Here is a 24,303-nt window from a genome sequence, read left to right as displayed (position 1 = left end):
GTAGATGTGTTGGAGGTGCTGTGGCAGTGAGAGATTTATATTTTATGCATGTATGTATGTTCCTTTTATTGTGCCGTTAAAGCAACATGTGCCACTTTACCTGTGACACTTGTCATAAGCTGTTAAGCACAATTGGGCTCAGTATCAGCGGGTTATAATTTGGCGTGAGAGTGGAGGCTTTTTTTTTAAGCGACTATACACTGAATAGCACCGGCGTTTGTGATATAGGTGCTGTTATCTGGAAGGAAATGTCCGACCAACATGTGATCAAATATTAACAGGACTGGTTTGGCAAGGAGGGGGGAAATACACGTGACAAGACGCAGGGAAGCAGCCGAGTAAAAAAAAAAAAGCAGTTTAAAGTGGGCACTCAAACAAAAGTATATAGATATTTTCTTGGCCCTTCATAGTTCCTCTGGCTGTGTTATGCTTTCAGCACGTTGGACAGAGGCACCGGAGTCGTGCATGGACTAAAACGCCGAGTGGACGCCAACTCTCTTTCTCTCTGTTCCCCAGCCCCCCTTTGCCAAACCTGGGATTGTTTTTTCAACTTTTGGTAAGCTTATTCCGAGGGAGCCTGTGGTCTATTAACGGAAATTAAACGGGATTCTAAAGAGAGAGAAAACGAGGGAATTTAAACAGGAAAAGAGGGAAAGCGCTTGCTATTAAAAGAGCTCGTGCTTTAAAGATGTCTTTTTTTCTAGAGCACTGTGAAAGTTAAAATGTTAGGGTCGCCTGGTCTTTCTCGCAGCATATTCTCGTTACCTATAAGCCCCCCCACACTGCGTTAAACTTTGGGACATGCAAGTCTTGGTCGCGGAGATCTAACCACGCACATAGTGGTTGTCAGCCCCTTGTAAAGGTAAGAGCACAATCCATTGTTTTCATGTCACTCTTTTGTTCCTGTCGTCTTTACGGGCTTTTCTGTAAAGAACTTCGGCTTTAAAAAACTACGGCTTCTTCGCCCTGGCAGTGTGTGATAATTGTGGGCTTCAGTGACCGAAATAACTCCGAAATGTAATCCGAGCCAGGTGACCAATAGCCTATCTCGTAGGCATCTGTCTTTATTCTTTTTTAGATCTATAAAATTGAAGTTTAAGGCTGTTTATAAAATATTTACGCGTGCAGGTCATGTGAGATGTTTAAATTTGGACTCGTTTTCGTGCCTGGGGATTTTACAGATAGGCTACGGCTTTTGGAGTTTCCGAACACTGGCTGCTGCAACATAATTTGCGTAATCGTTGCGTTGTGCCTAATCATGCTCCCAATATGGGACTTAAGACGCTGCAGTGATGCTTCCAGCCTGCACGAACTGAAGTACTGATGCCGGTGCATGTCATAAAATAGTCCGGAAAAGCCTCTATAGTCTTTCATCTGAACCATCTATCTGTGTTTATTTTTTGTGTTTGGTCTGCTGCATTCATGTTTTGTCTTGATTTCAAACCCGCTGGATTTTGTTATCGACCAAAAATAGCCCTACTCTTTACCCCCACCAACCCCTTCTTCCTCCCTCCCTCCCTCCTTCCCTCCATCGCCCCCCCTCTCCCGTCATCGCCATCAAATCACTTGTGTTTTTACTACGACCGCTTCACGGTTTCATTCATAAGGTGCTTTTCACTTCACCTGCTACCCTACCCCCCTCTTTTGTCCGTACACGGCTCTGTGTCGACCTGTCAAACGCGGGCTACGGATGAATAATGTACAAAAAAAGATGAATTAATTCTTAATGGCTCTGACTCGTGTAATTCGCCGGCTTTGCCAAAGCGAGTGTCTTTTACAGTACTAGGCTATACAAATTGTTCTATTATTCCCGTGTAAAATTACAATAACGATGGGCGTGGTCAAAGTGCATCCACTGACAGATGTTATGGCTGAATGTGATGGAGAGAGATAAGATGGCTAGATATGCAATTGTTGGGGAAGCAGCGGTTTCTTTCCTCTTTTCTTTCGCTTTCCTATTTTTTTGGTGACAAATTGAGGCACGCGTCAAAATCTATCACGTGAGGTGGTTACATTTTAAATATCATCACTCTGGAATTTAATTTCTCTGCTCTCGTGGAGGACTTGTAGCCCTAACAACAACAAAAAAAATCGTCTCGCACCAATGCAGAAGCGGTGGATATTGTCTGTTTCCTCTCTCTTTCTACATCTCTCACTCACTCCCTCTCGTCTTCTTTTTTTTTTTCAAAGCTTTAAGATTTCTCATCCAATATGAAGCAATTGCAAAACAGCTGCAAGGGGAGAAAAGCCCCAACGCCCACCGTCAGTCCTGTTTTTATCATAACTCTTCTTACAGTGTGTATTTTCACATAAAACGGTGACTCCAGCAAATCTATAATTTCATTTGAATTATGTGATTTTTTTTACCCTCCACTGTTGTGTTGGGTCATTTTTAGCCCCGCGGTATAATGCGCGCGGATTGCTTTCTGCATGTACAAGCCTATAAGTGTTCAGTTTATGTGACAGTGAAACCAAAATAGATCATTTAACTTATCGGTCTGCCCGGCATTCATAAAAAGGCTTCTTTAATAAAGGCTGCGTCGCAACTACAAGAGCCACGTTTCCGGCTCATCAATAGCACAGATCCGTTTATTGCAAACAAACAAAAAAAAGTCAATAATGTATCAAACGAAACTATAAGTATTTTAGATTATGTTAGGTCGAAACATTTGTGATACTTAAAATCCATAGCCTATTTGGCCTTTTGTTCTCAGATTCCTCAAGGGAGTTTTTATTGCACCATCTTTTCCGGTTATGTTTTTTTTTTTCTTAATATAATCTTTTGTCTGCCTATTTTCTGACCATGTAGCAGTATTTTTATTTTTATTTTTTTTCTATTGAGACGTGGGATTATGGTGTGGGCGTGGGCGTGTTGGATGGAGGAGGAGGGATGAGCGGAGGCGGGTTAGGAGGGGTCTGTGGGGTGGCACGACACACTTTGTATGTATGAAGGTTTTTTTATAGCACTTTTCTGCAATGTACGTCAGCGGATCAGTCCATAAATGGGGCTGCGTGTGTTTGTGTGCGGGCGTGCGCCTGCGTGCGCTCGGACTGTGTGCGTGCGTCTCCGCGTGTTATCTTTACCGAGAATCTCCCCTCTCTCTCTCTCTCTCTCTCTCTCTTTCTCATCCTCTCTCTGTCTCTCTCTCTCTCTCTCTCTGCACTCTCAGCTCTGCAGAGTTGGGGTGGGCGTCAATAACAAACCTGATGGTAGGTTTTGCATTGCAAAAAATGAAATTCTTTTGGTATAGGCCTGCTTTTTATCGGGGTGGGGGGGAATAAAATGCCTTTCGCAGCAATAAGGACAGCATAAATGATATATTGCTATTGTGTAGACGTTTTTTTTTTTATCTTGTTGGCCTTACTGTGTCGCTTTTCATTTGCGATCAATTGGTGCACTTTGGGGCTTAAAGGGATTTAGCAAAATCTGGTTTTAAATTAAGAACGTTCAGAATACCTTTAAATAACATGTTACTCTTTTTTTTCTAATAAAACTCGATTTCGGATTGTGCTTTCTCACTTTGTGTCAACGTTTTCATTCATAAAATGTAATAACTTGTCTATTTTTTTCTGGCTGATAATGTTTTGATATCAATTATAAATAGGTTATCGATTATTTTGGACTTCAGAAATCTTGACTCACGGTTAGTCGGGCGGATCGTTATATTTAGAGCGAATATTAATCATCTTAATCATTATGGAAATGTTGGCTACGTCGCTTGTCGCCGCCGCCGCTGCTGCTGCTTTAGTCACCACCACCATCACCTCAATCACCAACACCTTCATCCAATTAGCAGGCTTGTTTAAACAAGTTCGAATCTGATTCGGAACCTTTAATTATCAGAGAGTCGTCACCGTGTCGTGGTTGTGATTTAGCAGTAATGTTGCCCACGATACGTTATTAATACACAGTGGATGTAAAAGTCTTATATGTCGGACCACTGCGGGACCACAACGATTCATGACGCCGTCTGTTAGCAAGCGCGCGACTGTGTGTGCGTGTGTTTGCGCGTGCGGAAATGTTCGACCATGGCTGTGAAGCATTCAAGTCCCTCTGAGCATGTGAACATGCAGCACATCACCGAATCCAAGCAAACTCCCCGATATCATTAAACATTTATTTGTATTAAAAAAAAGGGGATCAAATTGGTGTCTCTTATGATGAAAAAAACAGTAGGCTTATAATAATTCGAGGTTGCATTCTGCAGACAGGGTATTTCATAATCAAAAGACAAGACAGGATACAGCTGCTGATTTACTTTTCTATAGCCTCATTTGTTTGAGCAAATAACGGAATGCCTTTTGCCTTTTCAGTCTCTTAACAAATATTTCTGCTTTTCCAAGTATTTCTTAGCAATGATTTTTTGTTTTCCCTCAGCAGTGAACCATGCAAAGGTTATTGATGCTGTGTGATATTGGATTGGGGGGGGGGGGGGGTGCATAAGCTAAGAAAACAGACAGACAGAGACAGAGAGAGGTTTAATAGGCTGTGGAGTAATTTGCAGTCTATGCCACTATAGACATAATGTGTCAGCTGTAGGAGGATGTGCAGGGAGGGAGTGCATATGGAGCTTAGAGGGCTGCTCTTCTGTGTCTGCCTCATGATTACAATAAAGGTTATTGTCATCGCAGGAGAGATGGCATTAATTCCTTTCAGCATGTGATTCAAAAAGGCCTAAATTGATTGAGTGTACCTGTTTCTCTGTGCTGTTCTCCAGCCTGCCCTCATCTCCTTTGACGTCATCAGGATCATATTCACAAATGTTTTCTCAGCTCACGTGTTCACCTGTCAAGGAGGAACACAATTTCTCTGTGATGGAAATACCCCCATCACCTGCCTTTATTCCCAGTGCAAATGACATTTCATTCGTGTAACATGGTTCCTCTCTTGCGCGAGCTTGTCACAATTCTACTTGTTTAGTGAAGCTTTTGGCCAGTGTGGATCTGTCTGCGAGATGGCACGTTTGGCAACACACGCCTTGAAAGGTTATTACAAGTGTGTTGTGTTTTTCCGGCTGCTCTGGTTATTTCTTCATCTTTCTGCTGCACAAACCCCACTTTTGCTGCAAATCCTACGAGTTCAGCCTTGACTATAGGGTGACAAACACCTGTAGAAATGAGCCACCTTTAAGATAAAAGGGCTCATCACAACACCTCGGATAGTTTGAAGTTACTGGTGCTACGTCAGGAAATCTTAAACCTATAGAAATCTGACACCTCAATTTCGATGAATTAGCAAATCTAGTCGTTTTCAGAAGGACTCCTGGTTGCCTCAAACATGTCGATAACTTTAATATTCTTTGAACCTTAATGAAACTTGTCAAAAAGATCAAAATGTAACTCCCATTACCCCCAGTTATTACACATATTAGTTTCATTAACGCTACAGACAAGTCCGCAGACTTCAGTTGTGTTGTATTTGCACAAATGAGAGGGACCATGTTGTTGTTTTTTGCTCTTCTAATGAGATGCCAAGTGATTTATTTATGAATTACTTGTTTGGAGCAGCCCCCTTGTGAAGTGTGCATTTTTTTTTTTTCAAACTCTTTGGAGTCATGTCGCTCAGTGATTGCTGATGCAACTCTTTGTCATCCAGAGTTTGCCCTCACCTCCTGTGAGCCTTCGGGGAGGGCTATATCTATCTTGGCATGTCCCCGGGTGTGTTGGAGGTGGGAGTGACTCATTAAGCAGGTGTGAGCATCCACTCCCATACTGCTACATGCCAAACAAGAGCTCTGCAGCTCATGGGCTCGTGCAGGAAGGAATCATGATGATGGCAATACAGCGAACACATCACAATAAATCTTTGCACTGGACCAGGGCCAACTCACAAGGATAATGAGCTGCCATTCCCCCATTATGCTCACTCCTGTATTCATCAGAGGTGGATTTTCCAAAACTCCATCACCCAGTGAAAGGTTTTGGCTCCTCTGATATTTGTATTTGTATTTCGGCTTTATAAAACGGAATTGTTTGAATATCAAGAAGCAATGGATTTCATTCTCTGAATTTAAGCTCTGTGTACATCATTTAAGTGCATTTGTTTTTGCTGACATTTGGTAATAATAACCTGTGAAAGCTGGTTACTACACTGCAGAGCACTTGCAGGGGAGTCATCCATCTGTTGTGGAGATGGCTCACTTTAAAAAGCAAGGAGAAGCAGAATTGTTGCAATAAGTTCACCTCTTTGTTAGCCCCCGGTGTCTGCTGCATTCCAATTATTCTAACACTTCACATTTTACAGCACAGACATGATTTGTCTTATATTTAGGGGGGTTATTTATAAAAGGAATGACTCCATATTACACATTTATAAGATTATGAGAATCTACTATTTCAGCAACTAATAGATTAAGGATGACTCATGTTGCCTAATATGGATTATGGGAAAATGCATTCAGAAATATGTTTTATAGAATCAAACGCCTTTTTTTTCTTAAGCTGCTTTTGATACAAACCACCCAGCCTCCTCACGCTCTGCTCACCAGTACAAGAAGTGCTTATTTTTACATCTCTGAATATCTAATTTTACATAAATAGGCCATCTAGAAATGGCTCGCAGTGTATCACGACTTGGTGGAGACGCGCTGTTACGCAAAACCTTCAAACAGAAAAGAAAAAAAAGAAAAGAAAAGAACCCCTCTTTGCCTTAGTGAGCGAAATACGGAAGAGGAGAGGCTTGGCTTGTGCTTTATTTATCGCCAGACATTATGGTGTGGATGCAGGCAGCACGGTATGCGGACAAACAGAAGCACATAATGCACACAGAAAGCGCATTAATAGTTCCGCCTCGGGGCTGTTTAAACAGGAGTTTGGTGGCGACCAGTCAGCCAGCGGCAGGTCACATGTTGCAGCGTCATTGTGTAGTAAAGTTACTGTAGTTGCAAAGAGGCTCCTCATTTCAGCTCCAGAGGTCTCCCATCATCCTCCTCCTCCTCCTCCTCCTCCTCCTCCCGCGGTGCTGCTGCTGCCGCTGCAGCGTTTCAGCATGCGACAACTTCAGTTTCAGACCATCTCCACAGGAGCCGCGCAGCCATGGGAGTGCATTACCTCAGCAGCCATGCAATTTCCACCATCAATAATTTAATCTATTTGCTCCAAAGCTGAAGAGATATCCTGAAGCTGGTCGGGGGAGAGCACGCAGAGAGGGAAATATCGCGAAAGTAAAATTACTCAGGGAGTTGTCCAAAACATCCCAGATGACACTACTGTCCTGTTGAATGGTCTGTTTTACGACTGGGCAGTGAAAGGTATGTGTCTGTTTGCTTTTCGACAAGTCCTTTTAAGCACTTTTAAGGTTTGTTTGGTACGTTTTGAGGAAAAGATACAAGTGTGTGTTTGTAAGTGTATGTGTGTGATGTTGGGGAGTGGAGAGGGGGAAGGGGGAAGGGGGAAGGGGGGGGGGGGGTCTAAAAGTAGCTCGATCAAGTCCGGTGTTCCTGCGAATAGACAGCGCCGCAGCCCGAGAGATGAGATATGTGTAACATTATCCTCACGTTCATTAATAAAAAAAACGGAGTTATTATGTTGATTGGGTTTCCAGTGGAGAGCACGAGCTCAGCAGATGTAATCTAGAGAAGAATATAGGCTACACTTTGTTTCATTACATTTGGCCTGAGTGACGTGACATCTTAATAGCCTAGTATTTCTCTTTGCGTTGTAAGTGGGAAACAATCCAGCCACGATTTAACGACAACTTTGAATGCTTTTGAATATATCCACATACTCTTGTCAAATGTGTTTCATGTGTATTTACGACGCCTATCTAACCCCCCCTGCACTGACTCCACATCAACTACAAAATATCTTCACAGTTATATTTTTTTTTTGGTTGTTTTGGAGAAGAAAAAAACTTTGATGAACTCATTAAGACTTTATAGGAAACCCGAGACCTAGACGCCCAGCTACGGCGGCCAACATACACTGTTGGGTCTACTTCTCGCTGTTGTGAGTGCTCATACTGAATAACTTCAAATTCCTGGCGGGTAGAAATGAAACCCCGTTTATAGAGTGGTGGAAAACTGGCTCATTCGTGACATGCGAACATATATTGTCCAAGAACCCGACCGGGGATAGCAGTGGGGGGAAAAAAAACGACTGGTTATATGATGGTTTAATGATCAATTCATGGTGTATTTTCCAAAAAATGTGGTCCAAATGTCTATAGAGTGTTGTGACTCAAACCCGGTTAAATTAACTTTATAGCTGTGTTGTTGGCGATTTACGCACAAAGCTGGTTGTGCGTCCTGGGAAACTTTTCTCTATCTCTCTATATATTTAGCCTTTCTATCTATCTAGTTTCACAGAAGGGAGGGAAAGAGTAAGGAGGAAGATTCAGGGAGGGAAAAAGAAAAGAAGCTCTTATTATTTCACGGTCTCACGCGCCCTCCAGTGTTCAAAGATAGGAACTGCAGCCTGTTCCCTCTGGAGCTTTAGTTCAGTTGTCTATACTGTATATAATGCTATGTAAGAGTTACTGTTTTAAGTTGAAATAAACTATTGAGTTGTTATTTATCATTATTGTATAACTGCTACATAATTATATATATTAGTGTTTGCAAAACTATGATAAAATAGAGTTTTTAGACATTAAGAAGAACGATTATGTGGCTTTAAATGTAGTCGGCCATGATTTTTACCGTATTTTAAATATTTTTGCAGCAATTTCCCACTTTTCCACCATTGTACACAGTGTGTGGGGGGAGGCTTTGTCTCGTTTGGATAGCACAGATCACTCAGCAGCTCTTTGAATGCTGTTCATTCTGAGGCAGTGGCCCGGGTTGGCCTAGAGGCCAGGTATAATCCCTCAGTGATGCTCATCTATTACTAAACGTGCTTTGAAACTGTGTCAGATTGAAAACAGATCTTAAGGCAGCAGGCTTCCACATGTGTCAGCCATTACTGCAGACAACTCTAACTGCCTTTTTTTCCAAAAGTGCTGCATTGTGGCACAGAAGGGGTCCTCTCGGTTGTACATTTTGATATCATGTGCTGCTTTAGCTTTTTTTTTCCCCCTCTTCTAGCTGAACATTTGACATTGTGTGCTAGACATGTCGAACGTGAAAAAACATGTTGCTAGGTACTGTAAATAGCTCTCACGGACACTGATCTCGAGGAGTTGAACAAAGACGGATGCCCATGAGGATGCAGAGAACAAATGCAGCTATAGGTCATGCATTTCTATTCAAATGCGGCTGCATATTCCCCACTTTCATCTCTCCTATTTGATGTTTAGTTTCCTTCATAACGGTCTTCTAAGATATCCCTCCTGCTGTTGTGGAAGATGAAGCTATAAAGTGTGCAGAGAGGTTGGGAAGGACTTTATTGAATGTGAGATAATACTATAGTCATGCTAGTCCTTTCATGCTTTAGAAAAACTTCGGCATCTGTCAAAGGAGGCATTTATCACTTTAATCCCCACCTGGCACAAAGAATAAAACGCCAGGGTAAGTTACATATCCCCGCCATACAGCCGCGCTCTCAAAGCAGATGAACAGGTGGTCATCTGGAGACGTCAACAGTAGATAGAGTCCACACACTCACCTGCTCCTATTGTTCTGAGTGTTTTATGCCTTAGGTGCTGTCATGAATAAAGGCGTGTTTGAGCAGCAGTTATTGCAGAAGTGATTTATGTTTACCTTCAAACATAAATTTGTTGAATGTGCCCGGATTCAATTTTAAACAGACTTTAAACAATGTAGTAAGATAGCACAGGCTAAACTACTTCTCTGTCAGATATTTATTTAACCAAAGAGACAGCCACAAGGCTGCTTCAGAGGCTCAGAAAAAAAAACTACATTTTCTTCTACACATTCCTCCATAGGCACTTCCTCCCTTGTTTTATAATTCATGCTCATTGTGTTAACTCACAAGCCGCCTTTTTCATTAACTACGAAATCCGCTAGTGCACATAAAACCTTCCTTACTGGATGTATAAAACAAGAGAAACCAATCAGTTGTCACATTTAGCCTCCAGTAGATATAAGCCAGAGATCCTCCGCCGGTCCCACAGCAATTAAATGATTCATTGGCTTTATCGCATTTTAACAGGATGTTGATTGAGAGCATAAGCCATATTGATTGTCCTGATGGAAACAGGAAATCACAGAGATAGAAATAAAATCATTTGTTGTTCCCGGTGTGAGGATACACAGGGGAATGGCACGCAATTGCACACTGTTGAGTGGCATTACCCCCAGCAACCCCCCCCCCCACACCCTCTTCTCCTCCATTCTCTCCCCTATGGAGACCTGGAAGAGACGTCATCTGTGGTTGTTATGCTGCGAAATGACGCTGGCACTCTCTCCACCCCCTGCTACTGCAATATTACCCCTGTGGTCTGTTACGGAAGATGCAGCACTCCACGTCTGCACCATTTCCAGCATGAAGTTTGACGCCTAACAGTAATCAGCCCTCTCCCTTCATTTCCGTCATGTGGAAGTGGAACCATTTGAGCGTGATGCTGATAATAATATCAGCCTAAATGCATCCTACACATAAGGGCTCGTGACTGGCCTCAATCCCGTAAACCTACGTGGTTTTCTGTTTCTGGGAAGCCTCACAGAAATTCCTTCTCATTGGAACAAAATTTAATTAAAAAATAAAGGTTATTAAGCAAGAATTTACAAATTAAATAGCTTTTATTACCTGACAAAAAAACATTTATCTCCTTTTTTCCTCATTGTTGTTTTAATTGGTAAGAGGAAATATACCCACTTTCCTCCCTGCCAACACACACACACACACACACACACACACACACACCAGCCCCTCCCCATGCCCTCCCCTTAACTCACACACTCAGGAGGAGCGCGTCACTGAGCTTGGGGAATGAGTGGCTCATTAAGAAGAAGGATGTGATATTCTGAATAGAGACTGTGAGACTCCCAGTACGTCTATTTTTAGACAACATATCTCTATGGCAGTCACCGTGGTGTTGGTTAATTGCAGCCACGGCCCCAGATACCAATTAAGAATGATACAAATGCTTTTAAGGTTGGGGATTTTTGGCTCCTCCTTACTGTAAAGGTGCCCGTGTCTGAACTGATGCAGACAGGGGCATGAGTGTTTGCTCGTCATGTTTTCCCGTATGAAGTTTGAGACGTGCAGAGTGCAGTCAAAGCCTTGGCCCGGGCTATCTTTAAATTAGCCCCCTGTGGAAAGCAAGATCTAGATTTTCTTTTCATTACGGCTGCTTTTATGTCTGGTTGGATGTCCACAGATGCATTGATTTGCTGTGCGTCTTTAGAGCTTCTTAAAAGGTAAGGGATGCTCATGCGATTTACCAGTTCAGTATTTCCGCTACACCTGTCCCCGGTGCTCCACCCTGCCTGGCAGATCTTTGCTTATCTTGTGCGAGTTGTTCTCAGGAGTGGAGAGGACGACACGTCTTCCTGACGTTTAGTTTCCACTCTTGCCTGTTGACCTGCGGAAAACAAACATTGTTCCTCAACAAACTCCTGAATCTTGTTAATGTCTGTATGGTTGAGTGTCAGACCAGTACTACAGCACAGACTTGTTTTTTTTTTCTTTTTTTTTAATAATAATACTGCAGCTCCAGTGTTTGTCAGAGCTGACACAAACAAACATTCCCCTTTCAGGCTGTCGGCGAGTGTTGGCCATGTTGGAGGTTGATAATGGTGATTTTGTTAGCAGGGTTAATGATATGGTCAAACAGTAAAACATGAACTCCTCAAACAAATCATATCCTTCTGTCAACACATGCATGGCCTGTGCAAACACCGCTGGTACACAATTGACCCTCACATGGTTGATGCCTTCAAATGCATCCACGTGTCACTTTTATTCTCAATAAAGACAAACTCCAACCCCCCAGGAAATGACTGGCCCTAACAAACATCAATTCTAAGGCTATTAAAAACTGCCAAGTTGTTGATACACATATAAGGAGAGGAGGATGACGGACAGGTTAAGCCATTATTAAACTACACATCTTCTCACATGCTAGAAATAAACTACATAGTTTAACACAGCAGTGAACAAAAAAGGCTCATAAATAATAACAAGCCTGTAAGGATGTAGTGACATCCATTCGTGTGATCTTATCTTTTGTAATAAGCGATCTCTCTGATGCTCGGCACAGCTTTTGTGCCTCGCTGCCAACAAATAGAAATGTAAGCCAGACATCACATAGGAACAGAATGATAACAGTTTGCAAACAATTTGAAAACACTGGTGATGACACGGCGCCAAGATTCAGTCTCATAAAAAAAACAGTTTATGATTATTCCAAAGCTACTGGCTCCCTCTTTGGCGTGCACAAAAAGAGTAGAGGGTGTAAATAAGAGGGGAGGCTTACATGGTGCATAATGGATCAAAAATAAGCAGTTCATAGAAAATGCTCTTTGATTAACCGCCTTGTTCCCTCTCTCCCCCCTGCCTCCCTCTTCTTTTCTGTCTGTGTCTTTACAGTTCCACCAGGTTAGAAGAGTGATGACCATCCTGTTCCTTACTATGGTTATTTCATACTTCAGTTGCATGAGAGCTGCGCCCCTGAGAGACGCGATGGGCATGCGGGGCCATCGGACAGAAGGCTACTTGGGCGCCGCTGCGACGGCCATACGAGGCCACGGGACTCCTCAGAGTGGCGGTGGGCCGGGCCAGCGCAAGGAGCTGCCCTCGCTCACAGACACATTTGAGCAAGTGATAGAGGAGCTGCTGGAAGTGGAGGGGGAGGCGGCGCAGCTGGGACAGGGGGCCGATAAGAGCCAGGGAGGTGGGGGCCCGTCCTCTTTGGTCACGGCAGACCCCAAGGATGTCGACCTGTACGACTCGAGGGTGATGATCAGCAACCAAGTGCCTTTGGAGCCGCCGTTGCTCTTTCTCCTGGAGGAATACAAAAACTATCTGGATGCCGCTAATATGTCCATGAGGGTACGGCGACACTCAGATCCTTCCCGGCGCGGAGAGCTCAGTGTGTGTGACAGTATTAGCCAGTGGGTGACAGCTGTGGATAAAAAGACGGCAATAGACATGTCTGGGCAGACAGTTACCGTCATGGAAAAAGTCCCTGTCCCCAATGGCCAACTGAAGCAATACTTTTATGAGACCAAATGCAACCCCATGGGGTACACAAAGGAGGGCTGCAGAGGAATAGACAAGCGGCATTATAATTCCCAATGCAGGACAACCCAGTCCTACGTGCGAGCGCTTACCATGGATAGCAAAAAGAAGATTGGCTGGCGGTTTATAAGGATAGACACTTCATGTGTATGCACATTGACCATTAAAAGAGGGAGATAGTGTATAAAATGTATAGATTTTATTGAAGAGTTTAAAAAAGAGAATAAAGAGAAAATATCTATTTGTATATATACATAACAGGGTAAATTATTCCGTCAAATGAAAATTTTATGGACTGCATGTAAAAAAAGATGAAGTTTATACAGTAAAAGTGATACTACAGTCTATTTATTGAACATATTCATGACCTTGTAAACAATTAAAAAAAATCTGATCAGTCATTTGCGCCCAGTTTAAATTACTATATCACATTCCTCAAGACATTGTGATTTGTTTATGTTGCCAAGAATTAGAAAATGAAGGGAAACACACAGGCAAGGAATGAGAGAGGACAGTTCCATCTTCAAAAGCTTGCATGCTGCTTCAATTGTGAATCAAGAAATTCTCCACTTACAAAAAAGGATTCAATGCTGACCTAAAAACATTCCGTTTACATATTCAGCAGAAAAACAATCTTCCTCTCAAGTAATTTATCTGTTTACTGTTCTAAACTTCTCAAGGTAATGTTGGAATTACATACTATGTCAAGGTGCTGTTGTCAAAGCTTTGCTGTTTATTTTTTTATCCCCACCAGAGGACAAGATATATAAAAAAAATATATATATATATATATATAAAATCTATTCATTGACATGTTTCTTGGTTAATATTATTCATTTTGTATGTTGTGAAGTTGTTTGCAATATTAAACTGAAATATTTGAAGAAATAAAAATGACTATAGGCAACTGAAAAACAAAATCAATGTCGGTAAAGTTTCAACAGTGTATTTCCAGGCAGCAAAAACGTTATTTTGCAGACAGGTAAATAGGATAGACGAAAGACAACACACACAAACCCACACAAGATTCGCACAAACAAATGCTCCATATAAAAACCCAATTCAAATCATGTAATGACAGGTATTTTATGGATATTTTCCAGCTCTTGGTCTTATCCTGAAGAGGAAAATATGTTAATTACACACTTTCTGCCCCTCACCAACCTATAATCACTGCAACACAAGCACACAGTGTGTCTGTTGAAAGTGCAGTGTTTATACACGGGTGTGCAGATATTTATTGAACTGTTACTTCAGCTTCACATGTAATATTTCACAACAACAGAAACTCAACACCACAAGAGAAGCGCCTACACACTCACACAAGTGTAGACCAGCAAAAGTAGGCTACGGCTGCAGCTACATGAAGCATGCCTGAGTCTTTCAGTGATGGATTCATCCACCCATGTGTGTACACTAAAAACATACACTCAACATTTTGTTATTAGTGCATTGAAGTCCCACCTTTAAATCTTCAAAAGAGGAACGATCGTTGCAGAGTTCATGCAGCTGTACATTGATCTAATGGTAAAGCCATTGCTACCCCTTGCACAACAAGTCTATGCTTTGGTTTGGGGTTGTGGAAAAAGAAGAGTGTTCAAAATTTTCAATTTCTCACAGAATACATGTATAATTTTTTTTAAAAAGCTGATCAAAATCTTCACCAACAGCTCCAAATGAGTTGCATGTTTGCGTTACAAGGGATGCCAACCGACAAATTCTTCTTCTTCAGCCTACTGAAGGTAAGTGTGACCTTTTGAAGAAGACCAAATGATGTATTTTTTTTAATTTGAAAAAAAAAAATACTGAAAAGGGAAATGTTTTTCTCATGTGCAGATGAAAGGTTTACACTGTTTCTCTCAGATCCTCTGATGAAGATGCTGAAAGTTAAAATTCTTATACGGGCCTCTGCACCACTTCTGAGAAAGATGAGAAGCAAGCAGTAGTCTCAAATGAACCTTGTCATGAATTAACAATAAAAAGGCTTCCTGACATTTATTTACAACCTCACTAAGAATGAACAACAATCCCCCTTCAGATAGATTTGGAATGACTTGTTCAAATTGGATGTATGTGACTGAGCACCTGCTAAATCATACCTTCTTGCAGTGTATCCTAGACAAGATATGTTGAGCTGCTTGATTCATCATGAGTAGAAGCCTCAGGCTTCTTTTGTTCAAGAATGCTTAAGTAATACTAAACTACCATCCTCCAAATGCAGTCATTAATGAACAAAGTGATTATGAAATATAAGTATAGTCTTTGAGCCAGGATGTAGCCCATATTGCCTTTTTAGGTCATAAAACATGCATGTTGGTTAATACATTACAGTAAGATGTATTTTTACTTTGACCCAGAGCTTTGGCTGAAGCTTAAAGACAAAAGCAAGAGGGGAAAATTAGGGAAACAACTACCTTATTGCATAAGAAAATAATCTTTAAAAATAACTATTTTCCCCCTAAATATGGGTCCCACGTAAAAGCATTTTTTTGCGTCTAGTCACGCCCCATTGGTGATGTCACAGCAGGTGTTTTTCATCAGTTGTCAAAGCACTGTGTGTCATCACCAGCTGGGGTGTGGTCAGGAGTGATTCATGCTTGAAATGTTCAGCCCACACAGAGAGCAGTGCAGCAGCAGTTTCTGTAGACTTGTATTCTGCAGAGTCACCAGCAGAGGGCAGCAAAGGAGCCGCTTCTCCCAGGTGTCAGTAAAGGAAGTTTCTGGCAGGTCCCCTGTCACCCATCAACCAAACATTATGTAACAATCCCTGGAGATGTAAACATCCACGCACAGGCTAACTACTATTAAATTAAATATCTATCAGTGATGATAGTAGATTTAATTAACTGAGTGATCGTTTAATATTGATATAGGATGGAAATGGGTACTTTTCCTTACTGTTTACTGGAGCGACAGTATGGCCTATTATGTTCCTTGTGAACATATTTACCAAAATAAACCTAAAATTAAAATGAATCTTTTTTCACACTGTCCTCCATGACGAGTGGAGATCGTCTGCATTGCATGTAATATGAAATCAGACACTTAGTTTGTCATAAACACATTTCTTACCGGAATATTGTCAACAACCCCAGACTGAATATGTCGACAACTAGATAATGTATGGAACTGTGTTATATATAAAGTCAGATGTAGAAATAGAGATAATTTATGATTCCTCGACAACTTTGAAATACAGCATTGGTTGAGGAATTGTGTTAAAACGAATACTGATATAAATTATTCAATTATAGTGAGTGGAGAGACTCTCAGGAATACAAGCATACAAAATAAACTACGGGGAAAATAATCTGTCGAGTTCCTTGATTTACCACTTTACGAGGAGTACGTGAACGCCACATGACACTGGCAGCTAGCCTAGCCGGCTAACTTTGCTAATCTGAATTATCGTCTCGGTTAAGCACACGTAAAGCTAGCAAGGATTACCAAATTTAGTTTTCCCACATCTAGCAATTTCTATCTGACACTCAGCAAAAAAGTTATTTGAAGAATGGCGTCGCTTGGAGAACCTGTGCGATTGGAAAGAGGTAACCATAGTTGACTAGCTTACGTTAGCTTAGAAATATTTGTTGTGATACCGGGAGAAGACATTAAAGCTATGTTAGCTAGCGTTAGCTAGCGTTAGCCAGATGGTTAGATTTAAGTTCATCTTCTTTCTTGTTAATGTTGTTTTATGTTGAGTCTTGTGAACAGATAATCGTATTGGCTGTTGTTTTTTGTTTGTCTCATTTGAACCGGCAGAATTGCAGATAGTTTTACTGCTTCACAAGATAATTAATAGTTAAAACACTTAGCTGTTTTTTTAAAGATTCTTCTTCAACATTGAGGCTTCATACAACACACACCAGTTTCATGATCTTTATCATCTAAGACATTATATTATAGACTTTATTTCAATCTCAGCTGCTGCTATGTGTGTAAATAACATTATAATTATATATTATAACATTAACATTATATTAATGATGTGATATTTACCTGCAGAACACCTGAAGTAATAAGTAAAACAACCTATTTACCGTATTTAACTTTAAGTTGCTGATTATGGTTTAATATGTTACAGCAGCAAAGAGATTTATTATTATTGCTTTAATACAGTGTATAACTTCTGTACAGTTTATTTTAATTTACTTAGCTGTTAATACAACTTGTTTATTTTTACTTTTTTGTACTCTTTCTTTTTTTCTTATAATGCTTTTCTATTTTATATAATTTTAACTTTTTTGTAGAAACTAACTCAGGGAGAAACGCACAAGAATTCCAATGTACCTGTACTGTCCTGTACCTGTGCACATTCTTTTAAAGATTGACGATATAATTTCCCATGTTGGTTATATATTCACATTCAATCATTTAATCCAATGACATGTTTGTATTAACATCTCAGTTTAGGATAGGTGCAGTAAATCTTTCTCTGAAGCCTGATGTAGTTGATCTTACCTTATTGACTCATGAAGTGTCATGGGTGTTTTATTTATTTTCTCCAACCAGGGAAAAAATAAAAAATTATGATCAGAATAAATCTACTGCAAGTCACGAAAAATCAAATTTCAAACAAATTCACATGTTTGTTCAGAGGAAATGGACCAAACAATAATTAGTTTATACATTTATAATTTATTCCAGTGGGAACACCTTTTGTTTAATGTCTGAAGCTCTATAGATGCTCAGTTATGTTTTGGTGCAGATTGAGCACTGCCTTCAGGCTGGCAATGTCTTCATATCAATGTGGATATCAATAAAAGTCTTGATGATTATGTTTGTGTTTGTTTTCATGTTGACAGATATTAACCGTGCTGTTGAACTGCTTGATAAGCTCCAGAGGACGGGGGAAGTGCCACCCCAGAAGCTACAGGCGCTGCAAAGAGTCTTACAGAGTGAATTCTGTAATGCTGTCAGAGAGGTTAGACTTTTTGTCTCTGTCACTATTTGGGCACTTCGCTGTGCGAGAGGACAGAAAAACAGAGTTTGGTTTGATTGCTTGTATTCAATTATTAAAGGAATGTGACCAAATACTGTCCAACCATGTCTCCTCAGGTTTATGAACATGTGTATGAAACTGTGGACATCAACAGCAGTCCTGAGGTCAGGGCCAACGCCACAGCTAAGGTATACCCAATTTAATTGCTATCTATTTTTATTTTCAGACCATTTGTATCTTCAAGACCCTTTGTTGTTTTGAGTTAAACCTTTACATATTGCTTGCTTAGAGTATAAATACAATATATGCAAAGGTTAAAGAACTGTTTATTTGTAGGCAACTGTGGCAGCTTTTGCAGCCAGTGAGGGACATTCACATCCTCGTGTCGTGGAACTGCCTAAGACGGAAGAAGGCCTGGGTTTCAATATAATGGGTGGAAAGGAGCAGAACTCACCCATTTATATCTCACGGATCATCCCAGGAGGCATCGCTGACCGACATGGAGGCCTGAAGAGAGGCGACCAGCTCCTCTCTGTCAATGGGGTGGTACGTTCAATTTTACAGACTATTACTCGAAGATGTTGGGATGCAGTCGCATAAAACACATCAGTCTGATCACATGAAAACATTTCTCAGACAGCTTTATTCAATTCCATGTAAAATAAGAACAAAGCAAAGCTGGTGATTTTGAATAGCATCTTCCTGGAAATTAAATAAACTCTGAAGCAATTTGGACAGAAAAACAATCTAAACTTCTCAAATTGGACCTTTTTTCTTAAGTTAATTCTTTTTTTATAGCCCAAAATATAAAATAAAACATATCAGACATTTGCCTCAACAGATTGTACAGACACAGTATGTATTTTTCTGTTTCACTTTGGAGCTTATTTGTGGCAGTAAGAACTGTGTCAATCAATCAATCATTATTTGTATAGCCCTAATTCATTCAAGTGTTATCTCAAAGCACTTTACAAAAGAGCAGGTAAAAGACCATACTCATTGTTCAGAAAAATGGGATAGGGAGAGATGGGATAAGATGCAGGAAGGATTTCTCCTTTGTATTCCTCGCATTCCTGTTGTCCACACCTCCTGGCCGCTGAGGTGGCGGTCGGAGCAGGCCGTGCACGAATGTCAGTGTCAGTGACGTCGTGGTAGTAGTGCCAGATCACCTCGCTGAAGGTTTGGGGGAGCTCCGTCTACTCGAGAGCCCGGCCTCTGCTGCCGGGACAAGGTCTCCTGTGTCAAATAAATGTTGCTGTGCAACAAAAAAGGTAATGGAGAAGAGGACTACTGACAACATGGCTTCTGAAAATTGGCTCTGAAGCCAATCTAAGGAAGAAAATGTACCCATCCAGCTTTAAATAGCTCGTATGCAATAATTTGTATTGTTGAGAAACATGGACCTTCAGTATGTTGGTAAACAGACATTCAAAGGCCGGCTCTAAGTTTTCTTCCACAATAGTTCCGTCATTCAGCCTTTGTGAATGATCCTTGTTGCGCCTCCAGCATCGGGCGTAAACAATCAACCTATTGACTTTGTTGCTCGTATTTTTTCTCTTGTAAAAGATTCCAAATTACAAACTTTTATATAGTAAGTTGGACCAAACCAATAAACATACTGAGTGCGTTGTTTGTTCCAGTGACCTCACACCTCGTTGATTTGGTGCTTAACAATGCCAATAGTATATTGCTTTTTAGGATTATACGACTGTAAAAACGGTAGCCTTAACGACAGTTGTTGTGCCTCTATGTTGTAAAAATGTTGTTTATTTCTGTGTTATTCAGAGTGTGGAAGGTGAGCACCACGAGAAAGCAGTGGAACTCCTCAAAGCCGCTCAGGGCACGGTGAAGCTGGTTGTAAGGTACACCCCAAAAGTCCTAGAGGAAATGGAGTCACGCTTTGAGAAAATGAGGTCGGCAAAGCGCCGGCAACAGAACAACTATCCCCAGTAGGATTTTTCTGTGATGATACCCAGCTCCCATGTCTCTCCTCTTCCTAGCCTTTTGGCTGTTTGTTCTGGTCCCTTTCTTATCTCCCTTCCTGAACAAAACCATAACAAACATGCCCATTGTTCCTTCTCCCACATGCTGTTCATTGTGCTTCTACCCCTCTCTGTAGCATTAAAAGTTTATGTTAGACTTGACACTACAACTCTAGACCAACACTAAAATGATCATGATTGTCAACGTAGGTGGTCGCTCACATGTGTGCATTATTTTTCAAGTGACAGTTTGAATGCAACTTTGAATGCTTTTGAGACCAACTACACAATTCCTTCGACTGGAAAGGCAGTGATTTAAATTGTTTCAGCACAGCCACTACTAAGTGCCTCAGGGCAGACCCGTTTATCTCATGTACTGTTTTCACCTCTCATTTATTTCTTTTTAATGGTTCAAAGTCGATTGCTGGTAATTAAATGTTTTTTATGGCAAGATAAACTTCATACTTTTGTTATTTTCAAATATTATTTGATTAGATATTTATACACATAAACTACTCTTAAAACCCTTTAATTATGCATATTGATTTGATTACCACTCTACAGGCAGCTCTTAATGAGGAACTTTGAGGAGTGGATGACAGTTTGGATCAGTCAGAAAAGATAGTTATATGTTTGATAATGCAGGAAAGAAGTGGCAGGAAACGGAGAAACAACCGTGCTAGATTATCTTCAAGATTCTCTCTGGGCTTCCTCTTTTAGTTCTCTAAAGTCAAACCACACGATAAAAAGCTCAGCGGGTACTGTAAGTGACGTAATGGGGTCTCAGCAACTTTTGAGCTGAACGCCTGCCATCACAGAGACTTGCAGTTTTACTTTTATCAAAGTAATTAACACTCACAAGCATAAATCATGCTGTCAACATAACACGGGACGTTTTCAGCTTTTGATGAATTTATCTTGACATACATCAGGAACGTATACTTCCTCTTTATTTTGCCAGCTGCAGTACTGACTAGAAGTCAGTCGACTAGAAATGTGTCTTTGATCTGAAGTTGAAACGGCTTGTTAACACTGTTTGTGTCATCCTGTGGAAGTGGAAAAATGAGGAGAAATCAGACATTTGTGTATCAAGCAATCTGAAAGCAGTCATCTTAATATGAGCTTTCATTGTTTTCACATGATTGAGATCACAGACACTGTACATGGTTACCTCATAAACATCAAGTTTTTAAAGAGTTTAGAAGATTATGGTGTCAATCTGCTGCATCGGCACATTAGTCATTTGATCTCTATAAATCGTTCAGAACAAGCAGAATAACAGGTTTAGAGAATGTCCTTAGATGATGCTTATACTCATGACAAACAATATTACAATAGATACATTTAAAAAAAAAAATGTACTACAGCAATAGGTTTAATTGTTTTCTGTACAGTCAGCACATATTTATTTCCATACTGAGACATTTTTGTATTTTTCTTCATTATCACTAAAATTCTTTCTCTGAAACCATCAGTTTAGTGGCACCAATCTACTCTATATTTAAATACAAACTGCACATCGTGTAAAAGGAATAACAATGGTGAACATCTTATTACTGAATACTGCCAATCAGTCAAGTCGTTCTGATTCTTTCTTTAGCAGGCTCGTGCAGGTAATGTGTCGATAACTCACAAGAGCCTGTTTTTGTAGACTTCCTCTCACTTTTTGAAATGCAACACAAAGTGTTGAAATCCTCGAATGTTGTGGATGTAAATGCTTTTAAAACAACAACACACGCCTGCATGCAACATATCAATCAAACAAGATAACCAGTGAAAATATTTTATTATTCAATACTAAACAAAAAGGGAGTACTGTATGAAAAGATGTCTCGCTCTTATCTTTCAAGGGGAGACAACAGAATAATCACTTCACTAATATATTTAGAACTTTCTTACCACATCTAGATGCAGCGTCATGTTATATATCATAATGTAAACTAGGCTCTACCTGACTAAGCCATATTATTGAGATAGAGGGGCAGTAATGATTGAGGTAGCTGTGTTGAATCTGTGTGATATACACATTAGACAGAAGCTGGATCAAGTCGCAGAAACACTTTGCAGTGAATGATAAGTCTCTCTTTTTGATCTGGCACTCTGAGATCTCTTACATTTGTCTGTTACAATCTCTGCATGCGTCCATTATTACCAGTCAGCTGTTTCCTTAGTCATCAGGGTAACTATCAAGCTGAACTGAAATTGCTTTGAATGGATGACACTTTTACTTAAATTATTAAAAGTAATGTGAGGAAAAAAGATCAAACACAATGAGTACATAAGCCCCTTATCTTGTATCTTAACACTTCTTAAGAAGGCTTGATTTAGGGACAAAGTATAAAACATACAAAATACACCAAAACCTAATGCAAATTGATTATCTATGCAAGCAATTTCAAAACTTTGAATGAGTCTTAGAATGGTACAAAACAGCAGTCAATTTTCTGCAGAATGTTACTGAACACGGCCACTTTAAAGGCCGTGTGGACGCGGCTAATGTAACGTGACTTACTCAACCGCTCGACTGAAACACATGGGAGTTGCTTTTACAATGTTTTATTATTGGGACATTCTTTGAACTGATCACAGTCAGGTATTTGCAGTGAAATGTCTTGATCTAAGCTTTTCTATTGGATAGATGATTGTCAGGATGCATGTAGAAGAGATGGTTTCTGTGACAGTGTGGTTAGCAATAGACCATTACATAGGCGCTTTTTGTTTTGGGAACAAGCATTTAGCACAAGAGTAGGGATGTACATAAAAGCTGAAATGTCTTAAAATAATATATAGTTTGTCACTTGATTGTTTGATCCGGCGTTAGCTAGCTAGATTCACTGCTTATGAACACGCATCATGAATCAGGAAAATGTAATGAGACTTGGTATTGATAATGCACAGTCACGCTCTCCACTGAATGTCACCGACCATTGTCTGACTTAGTTTGGAAACTCTGTGAAGTACCCTTCAACTTTCTACTCGTTTTCCTTGTCTATATATTGGGATGGTCAATAGAGTATTTTTTATAATACTTTTCTTTTGATATTTTTCTCAATTTTTATAAGTGATTTTCCTAAAACAAATACCAGGAATGATTGGTACTTCCATTTTGACTGTGTACCAAGGCCATATCAGAAAAGCCTCTCTGAAGAGCAGCGCAGGTGCAGAAGGAGATCTCTATAGAGAGGGGGGGAGAGAGAGAGAGAGAGAGAGAGAGAGAGAGAGAGACCCTCCTGGATCAGAACTTCTCTTCTGAGGGCTCAACTGATTCTTTCTTTTCCAAACTAAGACCAAACTTGCAACATTTGTGAAATCTTTGATAATGTTTTGAAAATGTTTTAGCCAGTGCTTGTTTAGAACTATTACCTTTAGAGCGTGTTGTGTTATTTTGTGTTCTCTGGTTTCTTACCTAATTAACTATGTTACATTGATGTGGAATGTAAACTGTTGTGATGTAGAACATATGGATACTTAGCTTGGAGGCTTAATAAACAGTGCTTACATTAACAAGTCTTAAAGGTCTCCTTGAACTCCTTTTACGCACAATGTGACTCAATAACCCTGGAAACAACGGAGATAACACTTTTGATCGCATCTCTTTGTTGAGATATTTTATTTCAAACGTTTATGCTGCACACAGGCTGCATGATGCTTCAAATAACGGATATGACAGAATGTATGGAAGATGTCGTGTAAAAAATGTAGCGTTAAACTCAGATTAAACAACACAGTATGATCCTGTTTGATGTAATAAATGTAAAAAAATACTGTCAGAGAAAAAGGGCAGATTATCAACATGACTTCTTAAACTAGTTGAGATGTTTCATTTTCCAACAAATCTGACAAAGTCTGACATTTCACTGCTGCAGCTGTTTTCCCTTTCTACCGCACTGCTCCTCTTTCACCGTGTTGCATCAAATGTATGTAAAGCAAGAAACTACTTCACAGAACTAGTCATGCCATGAGGTAAAATACAGAAAATACTCCACAAACACTTTCCAAATCCAAGATTAAGTGGTGAATAACAATGTATCAAACCAATAAGGTTTTCCTCATTAGAATTATCAGGAACTATGGAGAATATAATCCCTGTTTTATAAGCCTCTCCATCTTTCTCTTTACGTGCAGTTTTTGTACTCTGAAGAAATCCAGCACACAAGATTTTGAACACTTATATATTGTTCCCAAATAAATCCACATCTTTAATCTTTGTTTTTACAGGCGGTGTTTTAAATAATCAGTACACAAAAAGCATGGATGTCATTAAGAACATTAATCAGGCTCTGTTTCAATAATTAT

General features: G+C 40.2%; 2 protein-coding genes across 9 annotated transcripts in view; both read left to right on the top strand.

Moving 5' to 3' along the window:
* Positions 1-14,015, top strand: part of bdnf (brain-derived neurotrophic factor) — a 30,953-nt gene extending 16,938 nt beyond the window's left edge. For 4 of the 8 annotated variants that reach the window (XM_061036760.1, XM_061036796.1, XM_061036765.1 and 1 more), the window contains one exon: positions 12,433-14,015. In XM_061036760.1, the coding sequence (XP_060892743.1) occupies positions 12,433-13,263 (831 nt within the window). In that variant the 3' untranslated portion in view covers positions 13,264-14,015. The other 4 variants (XM_061036786.1, XM_061036778.1, XM_061036743.1 and 1 more) reach the window with 4 other exon arrangements.
* Positions 14,016-16,431: 2,416 nt separating this feature from the next.
* lin7c (lin-7 homolog C (C. elegans)) lies at positions 16,432-23,514 on the top strand. Its single transcript, XM_061036656.1, has 5 exons — positions 16,432-16,631; positions 17,889-18,007; positions 18,142-18,213; positions 18,362-18,571; positions 19,811-23,514. The coding sequence occupies exons 1-5, from the start codon at positions 16,595-16,597 to the stop codon at positions 19,976-19,978; spliced, it is 606 nt and encodes a 201-aa protein (XP_060892639.1). The 5' UTR covers positions 16,432-16,594; the 3' UTR covers positions 19,979-23,514.
* Positions 23,515-24,303: the final 789 nt, after the last annotated feature.

This window comes from Labrus mixtus, chromosome 1, assembly GCF_963584025.1.
Source record: "Labrus mixtus chromosome 1, fLabMix1.1, whole genome shotgun sequence".
Lineage (NCBI taxonomy): Eukaryota > Metazoa > Chordata > Actinopteri > Labriformes > Labridae > Labrus > Labrus mixtus.
The sequence above is the reverse complement of the archived record's forward strand: the minus strand, read 5'-3'. Positions and strand labels throughout refer to the sequence as shown.